The 20,674-nt window shown below is 42.5% G+C and overlaps 1 protein-coding gene across 1 annotated transcript in view; it reads right to left on the bottom strand.

The window, feature by feature from the left end:
* The window catches only part of LOC112221635 (copine-9-like), a 111,666-nt gene that overhangs the window by 41,001 nt on the left and 49,991 nt on the right, over positions 1–20,674 (bottom strand). Inside the window, exons 5-8 of the mRNA XM_042303613.1 lie at positions 16,338–16,377; positions 16,121–16,123; positions 15,071–15,147; positions 43–106 (exon numbers count right to left, since the gene is read on the bottom strand). Of these exons, the coding sequence (XP_042159547.1) occupies positions 43–106; positions 15,071–15,147; positions 16,121–16,123; positions 16,338–16,377 (184 nt within the window). The remainder of the gene's footprint in view (positions 1–42; positions 107–15,070; positions 15,148–16,120; positions 16,124–16,337; positions 16,378–20,674) is intronic.

Raw genomic sequence — 20,674 nt, 5'->3', positions numbered from 1 at the left:
TCATGGCCTCAGAGGGGAAAAGGTGACTTGTCAGGTACTGACCCTACAGTTACTGAGCTCCTCCGCAGCAAAGATAATGGCCCCCAACTTCTTCCCAGGAATCCCACTGTGAAAGAGAAAAATAGAAAATGATGGAAGAGAGAGGGGGAGAGGGAGAGTGACAGAGAGCGAGAGAGAGAGAGAGAGAGAGAGAGAGAGAGAGAGAGAGAGAGAGAGTGAGATATCTTTTAATACTCATGACAAAATGATACATAGTCATATAGTCACAGTCCCGCTCTTCCTCGGAATTATGAGTCAGAATTCATTAACCATGCAACACATACTGCATAGCACGTTCACACAGCCATCTTTCCTTTCTTGTTATGCTTTAATGCAGTTGCCATCACATCAAGGTTAAAGCTTTTGTTTTTACTTCATTTAAACTTACTTTCACTTTGTCGATTCAATTTATTCCAATTAAGGCACGATTCAAAGAACTGAAAGGATAGCGAGCGAGAGCGAGGGTAGAGAAAGCCAGAGCAGACAAGCCGGATAAGTGCGAGAGAGGGTGAGCAAGAGGCTGTGTGACAGTAAGGGGCTTGCAAGGTCAAACCTGCAATCTGGTCAATTACTGTGCAGTGGGTAAATCTGGGTAACTCTGGGCCAGCTATAGCTCGCTCCACTCCCCTCCTCCAGTCATTAGTAGAGTGAACTCCTGGGGAGAATCTCAATTGCATTACTCTGATTCCTCGCGTCCTCTCTCCTTGCCTCTTTATCAAAACCCATTCGATGAGAAGGTCAGAGGGGAGGGACCTCTGAGCTTCTCATCTCATGAGGTTTGAGAAGGATGTGAGGAATCAAGGAAATGCAATTGAGATTCTCCAGTGGTGCAGCTCATCCTCTCACCACATCCAGCACGTCACTCTCTCTGACAGGGGCGACCTCCTAGCACATCACCTTATCACCTACACTGAGCAGTGGCCTTGTCTCACAGTGGTACAGGGTGCTGATGGGTCACCTATCCAGGTATCCACTATGTCTCAATCTTCCACCTTGACACACATTTTCCAATTGGTATTTCCTGCATAACAGAGCTGTCCAATCAAATCATGTTCAATCTCATAGCGTGCTCACTGAGTTACAGAGGTAATAGTCTTGCAATGTACCACATTGTGCAAGTCTGACTGCGATTGGGCATCCCTCATTATACAACCTTCTGTTTCTACTGTAAGGTATCTAGGGTTGCAAAGCTATCTGTAATTTACCAAAATTAACGTAATCTTTTGTAATTTTGGTAATTAATAGACAATCTATGGCAATCTATGATAACTTTGGTCATTTATACATGAATAACCTTTACAAAATGTATTCATATATAGTATACATTTTTATATCCGTATCCATATTGTCTATGAGGTTAGTGTAAAAAATAGTGTAATTAATACAAAAACAACATCTAATGAACAATGACATTATTTGTTTTAACTCTGCAACTATTGACTTTTTTTTAACAACTGCTACCAGTTTGATACCAAAACATTGACAACAAATATATATTGACATAGTTAAGTAAATAAAAGTGTGTAAAAACAAAAAAAAGTATACAAGATATTTCATGTTGAAATCTTCATATTAAACACCAATTGTATTCACTAAGTTGATGGTTAATATTTAGGATGTTTTATGGCTTTGATATTCAATGTTTTATTTAAAAATCATGTTATTTAATTATTTCATATTTGTACATGTGATAAGGCCACACAGAGGGCCAGAGTTAATTAGAGACCTGTGGTAATCTGAAGTACCCCAAAAGGTCACTAATGTCATCTTATACATTTCCATATAAACCTTGAAAGTTACCAAAATTCTGGTAGTTTACTGGCAAACTTTGAAAGTTTCCAGTAATATACCCTCCCTTTTGTAACCCTAGTTATAGCACACATTGTGAGAAATCACAGTAAATTGGGGAGGAAATGGAAAATGAAGTGGAAAACAGAGTTTCCGTCTTCATCATCCTGAGATAATATACGATGATGTTCTGGACACGGAGAGAAAATAACAAATTACTGTATGTTTCCTTGGTAACTGAAGTCACAGTATCAGCAGCAATCAGGACACGTCGTCTAATTATGTCATAGAAACATCCTTCGAGGCCCTTTAGCAGACAACTTGAGCACTAGGGCAGAAATCCTGTTAGCTAGAGGCCCACCATGTCTCAATGTGATTAGACCTTGGAGAGAAGGATGCCCTTCAGAAACCTATCTCCTCCCCGTCACTCCCATCCCATGTCTGCAGCAAATGGGATCGCAAGAGTAGCGACAGGTGAGCTGAAGAGTCCAGAGATTTCTACACTATATATAGAAAAGTATGTGGACACCCCTTTCAAATTAGTGGATTTGGCTATTTCAGCCACATTCGCTGCTGACAGGTGTATAAAATCAAGCACACAGCTATGCAAACTCCATAGACAAACATCGGCAGTAGAATGGCCTTACTGAAGAGCTCAGTGATTTTCCAACAAGTCAGCTGCCCCAGTCAACTGTAAGTGCTGTTATTGTGAAGTGGAAATGTCTAGGAGAAACAATGGCTCAGCCATGAAGTGGTAGGCCACACAAGCTCACAGAACTGGACAGCCGAGTGCTGAAGCGCGTAGCGCGTAAAAATGGTCTGTTCTCGGTTGCAACACTCACTACCGTGTTCCAAATTGTCTCTGGAAGCAACATCAGCACAATAAATATTTGTCGGGAGCTTCATAAAATGGCTTTCCATGGCTGAGCAGCCTAAGCTCACCATGCGCTATGCCAAGTATCGGCTGGAGTGGTGTAAAGCTCGCCGTCATTGGACTCTGGAGCAGTGGAAATGCATTCTCTTGAGTGATTAATCACACTTCATCATCTGGCAATCCGACGGACAAATCTGGCTTTGGCGGTCGGCAGGAGAATGGAACGCTACATGCCCGAATCCATGCTACCTGCCCAAACTGTTCCAGTGAAGGGAAATCTTAACGCTACTGCATACAATGACATTCTAGACAATTCTGTGCTTCCAATTTTGTGGCAACAGTTTGGGGAAGGCCCTTTCCTGTTTCAGCATGACAATGTCCCTTTTGCACAAAGCGAGGTCCATACAGAAATGGTTTGTCAAGATCGGTTTGGAAGAACTTGACTGGCCTGCACAGAGCCCTGAACTCAACCCCTTTGACCACTTTTGGGATGAATTGGAATGCTGACTGCAACTGCCCTTCCTCACCAATGCTCTGGTGGCTGAATGGAAGCAAATCCCCACAGCAATGTTCCAACATTGCCATCCCAAAAGAGTGGAGGCTGTTATAGCAGCATAGGGGGACCAACTCCATATTAATGCCCATGATTTTGGAATGAGATGTTTGACAAGCAGGTGTCTACATACTTTTGGTCATGTAGTGTACTTCAGAGCTGCATTTCTATTAAAACGTATTGTGTATACCGTGCAGATCAAAGTCAAAAACATGTATTTGTAATGCACTTATAGTATAGTATAGTATAGTATAGTATAGTATAGTATAGTATAGTATAGTATAGTATAGTATAGTGTAGTATAGTATAGTATAGTAAGGGCATTATGGCGAAACAAAGCCCTATGTATTTTGAATTGCAGTCCACAAGAACTAGAGAATGACAAACAGATGTGAACACATGAGAATGTAGCCATTAAAAGAAGAAAGAAAACCGAGTTCATTATGCATGTATTTGGCTGCCTTGTTCCATCTTTGCAGCTGGCCTTACCCAAAGGGGTCGAATACAACATTCAGGATGTGTCAGCTCGGCTAGCGCCAACAGTCCTCAATGTTTCAGGACCATGGCCCAGATTCAGATGGGTTGAGCCAGAGGTGGGATAAACCAGAATCCTGGAACAACTTCATGAGACAAAGATTCAGTTGGCCAGGCAGAGAAAAGAAAAAGGATGGTTCCTACACTCTGTGTCTGACATGGAGACAGTGGGCCGTCTGTGATGCACTTTGGGAGAACATAGTTCCTTACCTTCCATGTACGTGATACATTGACAGCTGGGGAATTATTTATGACAAAAGTCAAAACCATCTTTACCTAGTGCTATTGTACTGTCTGGATTTAGACATTTAAATTCAGACTTAGTGTCCTGAAAAGTCTGCCACATAAATGTTGAAAATAAAATCCCCCAAAATGACCAAAGAAATTAACCAATGATGAGCTGTAGCCAAAGAAGCCACTCAAAGTTGTGCTGTAGACATCATAAACTGTCTGCACATTTGTGTGTGAGACAGACAGGTGGTGTCCTCCCAGTAATCTGCTAGAGAATTACACTTCCCTTATCATCCGATACCTCCCATCCCATCCCCTCCACACATCCAACACCCCCCACACATTCAATATCCCCCATTCCCTCCACACTTCCTACCCCCCATCCCCTCACATCTGGAGACCCACTGCTCTCCTAGGGAGCCTCTGAGCTGCCTCCGAGAGGCACACACAAACTACAGTCACCCATGAACTCCACTCCCTGTAGCTATGGATCCAAAATAATGCATTGTTGTTTCATGAATACATGTAAAGCCGATGAACTAAAATAGATTTAACAAGAGCACAAGAGCAGGAAGACACCCAAGTCTTGCCAACGGCTCATGACTGCTTAAGAAACACAAGAAGACTTGAGGAAAAGTAGCTTAGGCAGAAATTGGTAATGTCACAGCAGAGGTAGCTAGAGGGAACATATGGCAGGTTGTTCAGTTGCACACTGCCTGCCTGCCAGGGATCCCAAAACATTTATCATGTGAACCTTGATCGTGTATCGTCTCACACTTTTGACAGCATCGAAATGGGATCCTCAAGAGGTCTGACCATGTGGGAGATTTGACATTGAGCTGAAAGGACAGCAGAGCATTTACCGAAATGTGCATCTATACACAACCTGTCACATTACGTGTGATTTGATTGACTGATGTCTGCAAGAGAAATCCCAAAGTGTAATTTCACAATATGTGCCCTATACATTTCTAAAATGAACAATACATCACATGTGACAGCTTATTTAGCTATGATTCCACCTCATATATCTCCATCTACTCTTGTGGCAGTAGATTGTTGCTTTGATAATGGACTGGGGGTGTATTTTCTATGTCCTCTATCTATAAACACTGAATCTTCTATGAGGTTTGACTTTTTAATTTGTCTCTCCGGCAGCACATTGGAAAGGACTTTTGCTCCGGTTTGTAGAAACTAAATGAAGCTGGAGTCTCTCCCATTTAGTTTATCACAAGTGAATTGCATGGGATGTTCAATATAGTAACACTATGTTGAAGTAACACTATATTAAAGTAGATGCTAAACTTAACCTTATAGCAGAGAGAAAATAGCTCACCATGAGCTATTATGCATCACTATCTATTAATTGCATTATAGTAACCCTATTATTTGTTCATAACACACTGCTAACTCACAGTATATCCACATTAATTTTGTGTACAATTACTATCCTATATATAGTAGATACAAGTCACTGTGGTTGATCTCCATATCGCAACCTCATTATGAAAATGTAACAGTCGTAACATCACAAGGCTAATCTACATAGATATGCAATTACACTGTATGTACATCTATATCATGTACGCAAATAGTTGTTTCCCAACTTGGTGTATAGGGCAGTGTAAAGTGTGTAACTAATAATACACAGAAAAACCTTAATTACAGTTGCCAGGATTGCACCTCCATGATTGTGAGTGTGTGTGAGTGTGTGTGTGGATGCAAACTCGCAGCAGGAGTGAAATTGTGGAAGCATGGGGTATGCTCTCTACACCAAATCTTACAGATAAAAATACGACCAGCATGCAATGTCACGTAGAGCACATATCTGATCTTCTAAAAGGGGAAAATGAAGTGTATTCGCCCAATCCTGCTTTTACACTATGGGAGAGCTTACAGTCCTTCTCAGTTACCATAGAAACCAACAGGTAAGTGGTAGAGAAGTGCTTCTTCCTCCACAGCATGATACCCCATTCTCAAAACAGTGACCTACAAAAAGACGCCCACCGCCGCGCAGAGGCCATCGCCAGGCATTTCGGATTGGCTCTCCTCCGCCTCTCACTCTAGGGTGTGTGTGTGGAATAAAGGCAATGCTGGGGGGATGTGTTTTTTATTTATTTTTAAACAGTAGGTGGATCAGCTTTAATATTGCAAGTAGATTTTGGCTTCTATCAATCTAATATTCTGCATCATTTCCAATCCAGCCATACATATATATATTTTTAAAATATATTTTCCTTTATTATTTTCCCCTAACCCTACCACCCCTCCCCTTATTGGAGTAAACTAACAGACAACAACACTTAGGCTTCTACTTCCAGCTTATACATGCTATATAGTGCATTCTGAAAGTATTCAGACTTCTTGACTTTTCCACATTTTGTTACTTTTCAGCCTTATTCTAAAATGTATTAAATTGTTTTTTTTTTCTTAATCAATCTACACACAATACCCCATAATGACAAAGAGAATTACTTTTTCAGAAATTTTTGCAAATGTATTAAAATAAACCAACGGAAATATGACATTTGCATAAGTATTCAGACACTTTACTCAGTAATTTGTTGAAGCACCTTTGCAGCGATTACAGCCTAGAGTCTTCTTGGGTATGACGCTACAAGCTTGGCACACCTGTATTTGGAAATTTCTCACATTCTTCTCTGCAGATCCTCTCAAACTCTGTCAGATTTGATGGGGTGCATTGCTGCACAGCTATTTTCAGGTATCTCCAGAGGTTTTCGTTTGGGTTCAAGTCCAGACTCTGGCTGGGCCACTCAATGACATTCAGAGACTTGTCCCGAAGCCACACCCACATTATCTTGGCTGTGTGCTTAGGGTTGTTGTCCTATTGGAAGGTGAACCTTTGCCTTAGTCTGAGGTCCTGAGCACTCTGGAGCAGGTTTTTGTCAAGGATCTCTCTGTACTTTGCTCTGTTCATTTTTCCTTTGATCCTGACTAGTCTCTCAGTCCCTGCCACTGAAAACATCCCCACAGTATGAAGCTGCCAGCACCATGCTTCATCGTAGGGATGGTATTGACCAGGTGATGGGCAGTGCCTGATTTCCTCCAGACATGACGCTTGGCATTCAGGCCAAAGTGTTCAATCTTGATATGATCAGAGCAGAGAATTTTGTTTCTCATGGTGTGAGACTCCTTCAGCGGACTGTCATGTACCTTTTACTGAGGAGTGGCTTCCGTCTAGTCACTCTACCATAAAGGCCTGATTGGTGGAGTGCTGCAGAGATAGTTGTCCTTCTTGATGGTTCTCCCATCTCCACAGAGGAACTCTGGAGCTCTGTCAGAGTGACCATCGGGTTCTTGGTCACCTCCCAGACCAAGGCCCTTCTCCCCCGATTGCTCAGTTTGGCCTGACGGCCAGCTCTAGGAAGAGTCTTGGTGGTTCCAAACTTCTTCCATTTAAGAATGATGGAGGCCACTGTGTTCTCGGGTCCCTTCAATGCTGCAGAAACATTTTGGTACCCTTCTCCAGATCTGTGCTTCGACACAACCCTGTCTCGGAGCTCTATAGACAATTCCTTTAACCTTGGTTTGGCTTGGTTTTTTGCTCTGATATCAACTGTGGGAACTTATATAGGCAGGTGTGTGCCTTTCCACATCATGTCAAATCAATTGAATTTACCACAGGTGGACTCCAATCAAGTTGTAGAAACATCTCAAGGATGATCAATGGAAACAGGATGCACCTGAGCTTAATTTTGAGTCTCATAGAAAAGGGTCTGAATACTTACGTAAATGAGGTATCTGGTTTTTTTTTAATACGTTTGCAAACATTTCTAAAAACCTGTTTTCACTTTATCATTACAATAACGTGTGTAGATTGATATATGTTTTTATTTAATCCATTTCAGAATAAGGCTGTAATGTAACAAAATGGGGAAAAAGTCAAGGGGTCTGAATACTTTTCGAATTTTTATTTTATTTTATTTCACCTTTATTTAACCAGGTAGGCCAGTTGAGAACAAGTTCTCATTTGCAACTGCGACCTGGCCAAGATAAAGCATAGCAGTGTGAGCAGACAACACAGAGTTACACATGGAATAAACAATTAACAAGTCAATAACACAGTAGAAAACAAAGGGGGGAGTCTATATACAATGTGTGCAAAAGGCATGAGGAGGTAGGCGAATAATTACAATTTTGCAGATTAACACTGGAGTGATAAATGATCAGATGGTCATGTACAGGTAGAGATATTGGTGTGCAAAAGAGCAAGTAAATAAATAAAAACAGTATGGGGATGAGGTAGGTGAAAATGGGTGGGCTATTTACCAATAGACTATGTACAGCAGCAGCGATCGGTTAGCTGCTCAGATAGCTGATGTTTGAAGTTGGTGAGGGAGATAAAAGTCTCCAACTTCAGCGATTTTTGCAATTCGTTCCAGTCACAGGCAGCAGAGTACTGGAACGAAAGGCGGCCAAATGAGGTGTTGGCTTTAGGGATGATCAGTGAGATACACCTGCTGGAGCGCGTGCTACGGATGGGTGTTGCCATCGTGACCAGTGAACTGAGATAAGGCGGAGCTTTACCTAGCATGGACTTGTAGATGACCTGGAGCCAGTGGGTCTGGCGACGAATATGTAATGAGGGCCAGCCGACTAGAGCATACAGGTCGCAGTGGTGGGTGGTATAAGGTGCTTTAGTGACAAAACGGATGGCACTGTGATAGACTGCATCCAGTTTGCTGAGTAGAGTGTTGGAAGCCATTTTGTAGATGACATCGCCGAAGTCGAGGATCGGAAGGATAGTCAGTTTTACTAGGGTAAGCTTGGCGGCGTGAGTGAAGGAGGCTTTGTTACGGAATAGAAAGCCGACTCTTGATTTGATTTTCGATTGGAGATGTTTGATATGAGTCTGGAAGGAGAGTTTGCAGTCTAGCCAGACACCTAGGTACTTATAGATGTCCACATATTCAAGGTCGGAACCATCCAGGGTGGTGATGCTAGTCGGGCATGCGGGTGCAGGCAGCGATCGGTTGAAAAGCATGCATTTGGTTTTACTAGCGTTTAAGAGCAGTTGGAGGCCACGGAAGGAGTGTTGTATGGCATTGAAGCTTGTTTGGAGGTTGGATAGCACAGTGTCCAATGACGGGCCGAAAGTATATAGAATGGTGTCGTCTGCGTAGAGGTGGATCAGGGAATCGCCCGCAGCAAGAGCAACGTCATTGATATATACAGAGAAAAGAGTCGGCCCGAGAATTGAACCCTGTGGCACCCCCATAGAGACTGCCAGAGGACCGGACAGCAAGCCCTCCGATTTGACACACTGAACTCTGTCTGCAAAGTAATTGGTGAACCAGGCAAGGCAGTCATCCGAAAAACCGAGGCTACTGAGTCTGCCGATAAGAATATGGTGATTGACAGAGTCGAAAGCCTTGGCAAGGTCAATGAAGACGGCTGCACAGTACTGTCTTTTATCGATGGCGGTTATGATATCGTTTAGTACCTTGAGTGTTGCTGAGGTGCACCCGTGACCGGCTCGGAAACCAGATTGCACAGCGGAGAAGGTACGGTGGGATTCGAGATGGTCAGTGACATGTTTGTTGACTTGGCTTTCGAAGACCTTAGATAGGCAGGGCAGGATGGATATAGGTCTGTAACAGTTTGGGTCCAGGGTGTCTCCCCCTTTGAAGAGGGGGATGACTGCGGCAGCTTGGGGATCTCAGACGATATGAAAGAGAGGTTGAACAGGCTGGTAATAGGGGTTGCGACAATGGCGGCGGAAAGTTTCAGAAATAGGGGGTCCAGATTGTCAAGCCCAGCTGATTTGTACGGGTCCAGGTTTTGCAGCTCTTTCAGAACATCTGCTATCTGGATTTGGGTAAAGGAGAACCTGGAGAGGCTTGGGCGAGGAGCTGCCGGGGGGCAGAGCTGTTGGCCGAGGTTGGAGTAGCCAGGCGGAAGGCATGGCCAGCCGTTGAGAAATGCTTATTGAAGTTTTCGATAATCATGGATTTATCGGTGGTGACCGTGTTACCTAGCCTCAGTGCAGTGGGCAGCTGGGAGGAGGTGCTCTTGTTCTCCATGGACTTCACAGTGTCCCAGAACTTTTTGGAGTTGGAGCTACATGATGCAAACTTCTGCCTGAAGAAGCTGGCCTTAGCTTTCCTGACTGACTGAGTGTATTGGTTACGGACTTCCCTGAACAGTTGCATATCCCGGGGACTATTCGATGCTATTGCAGTCCGCCACAGGATGTTTTTGTGCTGGTCGAGGGCAGTCAGGTCTGGGGTGAACCAAGGACTGTATCTGTTCTTAGTTCTGCATTTTTTGAACGGAGCATGCTTATCTAAAATGGTGAGGAAGTTACTTTTAAAGAATGACCAGGCATCCTCAACTGACGGGATGAGGTCAATGTCCTTCCAGGATACCCGGGCCAGGTCGATTAGAAAGGCCTGCTCACAGAAGTGTTTTAGGGAGCGTTTGACTGCGGCTCCGTAGCGGATACAGGCAATGAGGCAGTGATCGCTGAGATCCTGGTTGAAGACAGCGGAGGTGTATTTGGAGGGCCAGTTGGTCAGGATGACGTCTATGAGGGTGCCCTTGTTTACAGAGTTAGGGTTGTACCTGGTGGGTTCCTTGATGATTTGTGTGAGATTGAGGGCATCTAGCTTAGATTGTAGGACTGGCGGGGTGTTAAGCATATCCCAGTTTAGGTCACCTAACAGAACAAACTCTGAGGCTAGATGGGGGCGATCAATTCACAAATGGTGTCCAGGGCACAGCTGGGGGCTGAGGGGGTCGGTAGCAGGCGGCAACAGTGAGAGACTTATTTCTGGAGAGAGTAATTTTCAAAATTAGTAGTTCGAACTGTTTGGGTATGGACCTGGAAAGTATGACATTACTTTGCAGGCTATCTCTGCAGTAGACTGCAACTCCTCCCCCTTTAGCAGTTCTATCTTGACGGAAGATGTTATAGTTGGGTATGGAAATCTCTGAATTTTGGTGGCCTTCCTGAGCCAGGATTCAGACACAGCAAGGACATCAGGGTTAGCAGAGTGTGCTAGAGCAGTGAGTAAAACAAACTTAGGGAGGAGGCTTCTGATGTTGACATGCATGAAACCAAGGCTTTTTCGATCACAGAAGTCAACAAATGAGGGTGCCTGGGGACATGCAGGGCCTGGGTTTACCTCCACATCACCCGCGGAACAGAGAAGGAGTAGTATGAGGGTGCGGCTAAAGGCTATCAAAACTGGTCACCTAGAGCGTTGGGGACAGAGAATAAGAGGAGCAGGTTTCTGGGCATGGTAGAATATATTCAGGGCATAATGCGCAGACAGGGGTATGGTGGGGTGCGGGTACAGCGGGGGTAAGCCCAGGCACTGGGTGATGATGAGAGAGGTTGTGTCTCTGGACATGCTGGTTGTAATGGGTGAGGTCACCGCATGTGTGGGAGGTGGGACAAAGGAGTTATCAGGGGTATGAAGAGTAGAACTAGGGGCTCCATTGTGAACTAGAACAATGATAACTAACCTGAGCAACAGTATACAAGGCATATTGACATTTGAGAGAGACATACAGTGAGGCATACAGTAATCACAGGTGTTGAATTGGGAAAGCTAGCTTAAACAGTAGGTGAGACAACAGCTAATCAGCTAGCACAACAACAGCAGGTAAAATGGCGTTGACTAGGCAACGGGGCCGACAGATAAAACATAAACAAGCAGAATGGAGTACCGTGAATGCACTGTACATTTTATAGACACAGTATATTATGCATTAGTTATCTTCTTGTTATTTTTAGTCCCACCCTTCAGCTCCCATCAACCCCTCCAATCTATCACTGAATACCATCCAGTTTTGATTTCTATTTGCCAGATATTTTTCAACTGTGCTGTGATGTTTCACAAGTTCTGAACCTTTCTATTCTCATAGTTTCTACAGACTGTAAATTAAAGATACCATTTTTTGCTAAGAGTATTATTATATTATTGATTGATTGACTATGACTTTTCAGACCACCCAGCAGTACTATTTGCAGAGTTAACTCCAAGTAAATGTTGCAGGGAGGATGTGTTTTTGGGGTTGTTTTGACAGCCATGTGAAACACACTAAACACGTAGAGGAGTTGTCTCCAGGCTTTGTCATTGCAGATGCCCTCTGGGATGGCAGGCTCTGTCTGCTGTTGGTTCTTCTGTACCCGTCCCCCTCTCTCTCTCTGTCACAGCTTGCTACATGTCCCCCAGGAATGTGGCCTTCTAAATGCCGGAGAGTCAAGGAGGGAGAATGGCACATTTTGGAACAAAACCCACATCCTTTTCCTTCACTGCTCTCGGCATCTTTTGTAGCTTCATTCATTGTCGGTTTTAAATAGCGGCCTTTTGAATGACCAACCAGACAGGCTGAATGGCGATTGTTTTTATTGTTGAACGCAAGGCTTTTCTTCAGGGTGAAGCATTTTTAAGGCTTTTCTAAAGGATTCTCAAAATGATATGTCATGCTAATAATTTGAACAAGACGTTTAGTTTGTGATGGAGGATACAACTTGCATGCTTTACTTTTCAGAATGTGGCGGTATGTGAGCAGGACCATTGGTGAGTGTGTGTGTGCCTGCGTGCATGCATGTGCGCTTGTGTGTAAGTGTGTGTGCACAGGCACAGGGGAAGGTAAGGCTTCACTCTGGTAACGCCAAGAAGGCAGAGCACATTTTTATCTCGCCAATAGAGAAAGTGCAGCAGGCCCAAACCCAGTGGCATCCTCCAAAAGCTATACATATCTTTCTCTCTCTCTCTCTCTCTCTCTCTCTCTCTCTCTCTCTCTCTCTCTCTCTCTCTCTCTCTCTCTCTCTCTCTCTCTCTCTCATCTCAGCTCAGCTCAGCTCAGCTCAGCTCTGCCAAGGCTATGTCATTTGAACTGGGAGATACACTGTGCTGGCTGCATGGGGACGATAAGCCTGAAAACGTATAAATAGAGAAATGGATGAAGATGTCCAACGGGATCATTTATGGTAATCGAGAACATTGGCTCCCATGGTCATGTGTAAAGTCAATGATTGGCCTCTGTTTTAGGAGTCTGTTCCTGAGGAATAAAACATGATTTGTATTTATAAATGTTGTCGCTCCTTATGCCCCCAAAATAAGAACATACATACCTCTACACGAACAAACAGACAAAAAGCTAAGTATACTCAGTCTGAGATAAAATAGAGCTCAACCATTCATCTCCTATTCTGCAATGACCATTTTTTCCAGCTGGCGAACTCATAACATACATGCACACTCCACAAACAACACCTTATTGTCAATTTCTGAAATCGGTAGGAAAAAAAATTATGCTTCACAATACAATTTCTGCACAAAATTATCCTTTCAAGAAGTTGATTACAAGATGTTACTATGTCGTGCACCAGAGGTGCTTTGGCAATCAATGCTTTTTCACTAGTTTCTTTCTGAGGCTATAGAATATGGAATATTGCCACGGGATTATACCATAATACATTCTCAACGTTTACAGCTCACCTACAGTGCTGTGCTCCATTTCCAATCAACAGACATATAGTCCCTCCCTCAAGACCGAACCAACATTTGCCAATCACATGGGCCATGACATCCAGCCAAAGACAGGTATGGCCAGTTCTCACTTCATTAGGACTGTAGTGGTTCCATGGATAATGGGAGAGAGAGTGCCATTTCCCTTGATTTTAAGCAATGTTGTGCTGCTTTTGATACAGTAAACCATTCCATTCTTTTGGGCCGGCTAATGAGTATTGGTGTCTCCAATAGACCATCTGCTGTCTCAGCCACTGCCTGTCACCAAGGGAGTACACCAAGGCTCGATCCTAGGTCCCACGCTCTTCTCAATTTACATCAAGAACATAGCTCAGGCAGTAGGAAGCTCTCTCATCCATTTATATGCAGATGATACAGTCTTATACTCAGCTGGCCCCTAACCGGATTTTGTGTTAAACACTCTACAACAAAGCTTTCTTAGTGTCCAACAAGCTTTCTCTTCCCTTAACCTTGTTCTGAACACCTCCAAAACAAAGGCAGTGTGGTTTGGTAAGAAGAATACCCCTCACCCCAAAGGTGTGATTACTACCTCTGAAGGTTTAGAGCTTGAAGTAGTCACCTCATAAAAGTACTTGGGAGTATGGAGATATGGTACACCGTCTTTCTCTCAGCACTTATCAAAGCTGCAGGCTAAGGTTAAATCTAGACTTGGTTCCCTCTATCGTAATTGCGCCTCTTTCACCCCAGCTGCCAAACTAACCCTGACTCAGATGACCATCCTGCCCATGCTAAATTACGGAGACGTAATTTATAGATCGGCAAGTAAGGGTGCCATTACCATTCTGCCATCAGATTTGCCACCAATGTTCCTTATAGGACACGACACTGCACTCTATACTCCTCTGTAAACTGGCCATCTATGTATACCCGTCGCAAGACCCTGGTTGATGCTTATTTATAAAATCCTCTTAGGCATCACTCCCCCCTATCTGAGAAACCTACTGCAGCCCTCATCCTACACATACAACACCCGTTCTGCCAGTCACATTCTGTTAAAGATACCCTAAGCACACACACTCCTCTTTTCAGTTCGATGCAGCTAGCGATTGGAACGAGCTGCTAAAAACATTCAAACTGGACAGTTTTATCTTTTCAGTTTTAGACTCAGTCATGGACACTCGTTCTGACAGTTGTGGCTGCTTCGCGGGATGTATTGTTGTCTCTACCTTCTTGCCCTGTGCTGTTGTCTGAGCCAAATAATGTTTGTACCATGTTTTGTGCTGCTATCACGTTGGGCTTCTGCCATATAGTGTTGCTACCATGTTGTTGTCATATTAAGTTGCTACCATTCTGTGTTGTCATGTGTTGCTGCCATGCTATGTTGTTGTCTAGGTCTCTCTTTATGTAGTGTTGTGGTGTCTCTCTTGTCGTGATGTGTGTTTTGTCCTATATTTGTATTATTATTATTAAATCCCCGCCCTCGTCCCCACAGAAGGCATTTTGCGTTTTGGTAGGGCGTCATTGTAAATAACATTTTATTTTTAACTGACTTGCCAAGTTAAATAAATCAAATAAAAGACTTACGAGAGACTCTTCTCCAGCCGTCCGCCCGTGGAGCCAATGATCTCCCCCAGAGTGCAGAAGGTCTGACCAAGGAAGTCCTAGTGCAGAGAGCCTGGGGTTAGTCATTTGACACGTCTAACAGCCAGGCAGTTCACAGTACAGTACATACAATGCTTTATCATACATCCCACATGCCAGGTTGAAAGCTAAGTGATACAAATCAAATCAAATGTTATTGGTCACGTACACATATTTAGCAGATATTATTGCGGGTGTTTACGAAATACTTGTGTTCCTAACTCCAACAGTGTAGAAGTAACTAACAATTCACAACAATACACACAAATCTAAAAGTAAAAGAATGGAATTAAGAAATATAGAAATACTAGAACGAGCAATGTCGGAGTGGCATTAACTAAAATACAGTAGAATACAGTATATGCGCACATATCATATACAAAGTGGCTGAAGACATTGCAAACTATTGTGACACTGAAAACTCAACAATTAAACATGGGCATACAGTGTGTTATCAGAAAGGTTCAAATAATCCAATCTAGCAGGTGTATCTTATAAACCCGATACATCTCATTGTCCAAAGTTGTTTTTTACCAAGCTAACATTTCAAGCTGGTGTTCCATCTGTCCACACAACACAGAGAAGCAGATGAGGACATTGAGAAGCACAGACATGGCAAGGCACATAAAAACACTGGCACAAGAACAACAACAGAGCTCTGTGTGTGAGTTTGCTTTCTGATACACTACATTATGCTGTTTCAAAAAGCAACTAGCCTACGGTAGCTTTGGCTTTGAAGTCGTCTCTCAAAGTGCTTTAGCTGAGCATTTGATATAATGGGATGGCTTAATGATACTATGGTTGATACTATGGTTGATTGGAACAAAAAAAAACACAGATATTGGACAAGTGACAGCAGAAGTACAACAAAAACACACCAATCTCACATCATGAATGGCTGTCTCTAAATGCAAATAAGGAGACGATACATAACATGCCATAATGACTGACATTGCAGCTGTAAATGTATTTACTATTTGCATCAATACTAACCTTCTGCGCTCCAGTATTTTGTTGAGCAGAAAGGAAATAGAACACAGAGGTCAAATCCAGAATATAATATTGTGGACTATTGTATTCATACAAAGACAACAAGCTTCCTTCTGATAATTATCCTTCCTCTGTATTGTCAGTATTGAGTCACGATGGCATAATTGACAACATAACATTAACAGTGTTTTTTTTCATACTGTGAGGGGGAGACACTTACAAATTTTGAAATATTTGAACTTCTGGAGTCCACATTGTATCTGCAAGAAACCAAACACAGTTAGGTATAAATCACTTAAAATGACAAAATCCGTGTGAATAACCAGTGAGCTAGGGAAGTATGTCCTTACCTATCAGTTTAGGCATTGGATACTGTACGTGTCGTCCTGAACTAAATGAGCAAATCAAATTATCTCTATATTAACCTTAACATTTCACAGGGACGTTTCTGCATGAAGGAGGGATACACAGTAGAAGGACTGAGGATAATCTCTTTGGTTGAGTCCCAAATGGTACCCTATTCCCTTTATAGTGCACTACATTTGACCTGAGTCTATAGGACTGTGGCCAAAAGTAGTGCACTATACTTGGAATAGAATGCAATTTCGGATGCAAACCTTGTCTCCCAACACGAGAACATCCATTGAATGTTGGACTAGTCAACATCCATTGACTGTTCCTGAATCCTATTCACTGTGGATATGAAGCCAATCCTCCACCACGGGCTCAGGTCTTCGATGCTTGCTTAACCATTCCCTAGCTCAAACTCGCTTGTTTTCATTGGTTCAATAGTATAGAACATTATTGAGTGCCATCATTTGGTTATCTGTTTGCCTGTAGCATGACTGTTATGCTGGAGTAGTGTCACGGCTTCCGCTGAAGTCGGCTCCTCTCCTTGTCCATTTTTCATTTATCCATTTGTTTTATCTTGTTCCCTGCACACCTGGTTTTCATTCCCCCAATCACACTACATGTATTTTTTCCTCTGTTCCCCCTCATGTCTTTGTGTGAGATTGTTTGTGTTAAGTGGTATGCGTTTATTCCGTGTTTTATTTCACGAGGTATGTTTATTTGTTTGTACATAATTATTGTGACTGTGTGAGCGTTCTTCACTTTTGACAATTGGCTGGAGGTTTCGACGAAGTGGCGTCCGTCCGTCTGTTGGTTTCTCCTGCCTAAATAAAGTGTGCGTCTGTTCACAACTCTCTGCTCTCCTGCACCTGACTCCGCTCCCAGTACGCACACCATTGACAAGTAGACTGATTCATTATTTGCCCATTGTTAATTAAAAATGAATATTGACCCTGTTAACACCTGAGTTACACTGATTGTTTGTAAGAACTTTGTCACAGCGCAGAACAAATTGTTTTTCCATGGCATATAATCAAACATTTCAAATTCATACAATGTCAATACATGTCCACTACCAAGTTTGGGGTCACTTAGAAATGTCCTTGTTTTTTAAAGAAAAGCACGCTTTTTGTCCATTAAAATAACATCAAATTGATCAGAAATACAGTTAATACATTGTGAATGTTGGAAATGACTATTGTAGCTGGAAACGGCAGATTTTTAAAGGAATTGTCACGTTCTGACCTTTATTTCCTTTGTTTTGTCATTATTTAGTATGGTCAGGGCGTGAGTTGGGGTGGGCAGTCTATGTTTGTTTTTCTATGATTTGGGTATTTCTATGTTTCGGCCTAGTATGGTTCTCAATCAGAGGTAGGTGTCATTAGTTGTCTCAGATTGAGAATCATACTTAGGTAGCCTGGGTTTCACTGTGTGTTTGTGGGTGATTGTTCCTGTCTCTGTGTTTGCACCAGATAGGACGGTTTTGGGTTTTCACGTTTCTTGTTTTTGTTAGTTTGTTCATGTGAAGTGCTTTATTAAACATGAATCAAAATAACAACGCAGCGCTTTGGTCCGCCTCTCCTTCAAGTCAAGAAAACCGTTACAGGAATATCTACATAGGAGTACAGAGCAGCAACCATCACTCCTGTATTCCAATGGCATGTTGTGTTAGCTAATCCAAGTGTATCCTTTTAAAAGGCTAATTGATCATTAGAAAACCCTTTTGCAATTATGTTAGCACAGCTGAAAAATGTTGTCCTGATTAAAGAAGCAATAAAACTGGCCTTCTTTAGACTAGTTGAGTATCTGGAGCATCAGCGGGTTCGAATACAGACTCAAAATGGCCAGAAACAAAGGACTTTCTTATGAAACTCGTCAGTCTGTTCTTGTTCTGAGAAATGAAGGCTATTCCATGCAAGAAATTGCCAAGAAACTGAAGATCTCGTACAATGCTGTGTGCTACTCCCTTCACAGAACACTACAAACTGTCTCGAACCAGAATCGAAAGAGGAGTGGGAGGCCCCGGTGCACAACTGAGCTAAAGGACAAGTACAGTAGTGTCTAGTTTGAGAAACAGATGCCTCACAAGTCCTCAACTGGCAGCTTCATTAAATAGTACCCGCAAAACACCAGTCTCAACTTTATCCTTGAAGAGGCGACTCCGGGATGCTGGACTTCTAGGCAGCAGACCTGCACAATGGTCAGAAGGAATTTTGGACCATTCCTCTTTACAAAAATGTTTCAGTTCAACATTATTCTTGGGATGTCTGGTGTGAACTGCTCTCTTGAGGTCATGCCACAGCATCTCAATCGGGCTAAGGTGAGGACTCTGACTGGGCCACTCTAGAATTTTCTTTTGTTGAAGCCATTCTGTTGTTGATTTACTTCTGTGTTTTGGGTCATTGTCCTGGTGCATCACCCAACTTCTGTTGCGCTTCAGTTGGCGGACAAATAGCCTAACATTGTCCTGCAAAATATCTTGATAAATTTGGGAAATCATTTTTCCATTGATGATAGCAAGCTGTCTAGGCCCTGAGGCAGCAAAGCAGCCCCAAACCATGATGCTCCCTCCACCATGCTTTACAGTTGGGATGAGGTTGATGTTGGTGTGCTATGCCCTTTTTCTCTCCACATACAGTGTTGTGTGTTCCTTCCTAACAAAACTGTAGTTTCATCTGTCCACAGAATATTTTGCCTGTAGCGCTGTGGAACATCCAGGTGCACTTTTGCAAACTTCAGACGTGCAGCAAGGTTTTTTTTGGACAGCAGTGGCTTCTTCCGTGGTGTCCTCCCATGAACACCATTCTTGTTTAGTGTTTTACGTATCGTAGACTCGTCAACAGAGATGTTAGCATGTTCCAGAGATTTCTGTAAGTCTTTAGCTGACACTCTAGGATTCTTCTTAACCTCATTGAGCATTCTGCACTGTGCTCTTGCAGTCACCTTTGCAGGATAGCCACCCCTAGGGAGAGTAGCAACAGTACTGAACTTTCTCCATATATAGACAATTTGTCTTACCAAGGACTGATGAACATCAAGGCTACTTTAAAGATACTTTTGTAACCCTTTCCAGCTTCATGCAGGTCAACATTTCTTAATCTTAGGTCTTCTGAGATCTCTTTTGTTCGAGGCATGGTTCACATCAGGCAAGGCTTCTTATGAATAGCAAACTCACATTTTGTGAGTGTTTTTTATAGGGCAAGGCAGCTCTAACCAACATCTCCAATCTCGTGTCATTGATTGGACTCCAGGTTAGCTGACTCCTGACTCCAATTAGCTTTTGGAAAGGTTAGCCTAGAGGTTCACATACTTTTTACAACCTACACTGTGAATGTTTAAATGATGTATTCAATATAGACAAGAAAAATACAATACTTTGTGTGTTATTAGTTTAAGCACACTATGTTTGTCTATTGTTGTGACTTAGATGAAGATCAGATCAAATTTGATGACCAGTTTATGCAGAAATCCAGGTAATTCCAAAGGGTTCACATACTTGTTCTTGCCACTGTATCTGTATTCCCAGTCATGGGAAATCCATAGATTTGAGCCTCATTTATTTATTTCAATAGACTGGTTTCCCAATGAACTATAACTCAGTAAAATCTTTGAGATTTTGTCATGTTGCTTTTTTTGTTCAGTGTACATGGTGAACAGTGTACATAGTGAAGAGTGTACATAGTGTACATAGCTCTCGAGTTCATTATTGAAGGTGAGTGTGATGCTTTTCAATTGATAGCTATACAAAACTTTCTTTGATTTTGGTAAACAATATTGACATTTTACAACAAACGTGATTGTGGAGATGGATAAATTCCAACACAATGATATAATGGCACAGACGTTATCCCAAAATGGCATCAGTTTGTCATAGGACCACAGCATATATAATACGGTTCCTTTTAGTTTTTTCGCATCTCCAACAGAGTATATGACATGTCTGGGTGCATTACATTGCATTCTGGCAGGAGTGTAGTAAATCCTATGGATTATCTTAAATTGCAATAATTTATGTCTAAAGTTGTAGGAGCAGATATGAACACTCTCACATACTATATATGTGACCAATCATTCTCATCAATATCTTCCTTCAGATCTCCTGATAGGTTCTGAGCTATCAGGTAGAGATTTAATAACCCTTGATATAACTTGGCAATCAACTTCTTTGGCATAGCAGCTACTTTCAGTATGGTTTCAATGCTAGTT

Source organism: Oncorhynchus tshawytscha, linkage group LG22, assembly GCF_018296145.1.
Source record: "Oncorhynchus tshawytscha isolate Ot180627B linkage group LG22, Otsh_v2.0, whole genome shotgun sequence".
Taxonomy (NCBI): domain Eukaryota; kingdom Metazoa; phylum Chordata; class Actinopteri; order Salmoniformes; family Salmonidae; genus Oncorhynchus; species Oncorhynchus tshawytscha.
Note: the sequence above shows the minus strand (reverse complement) of the source record. Positions and strands in the feature narration are given on the sequence as shown.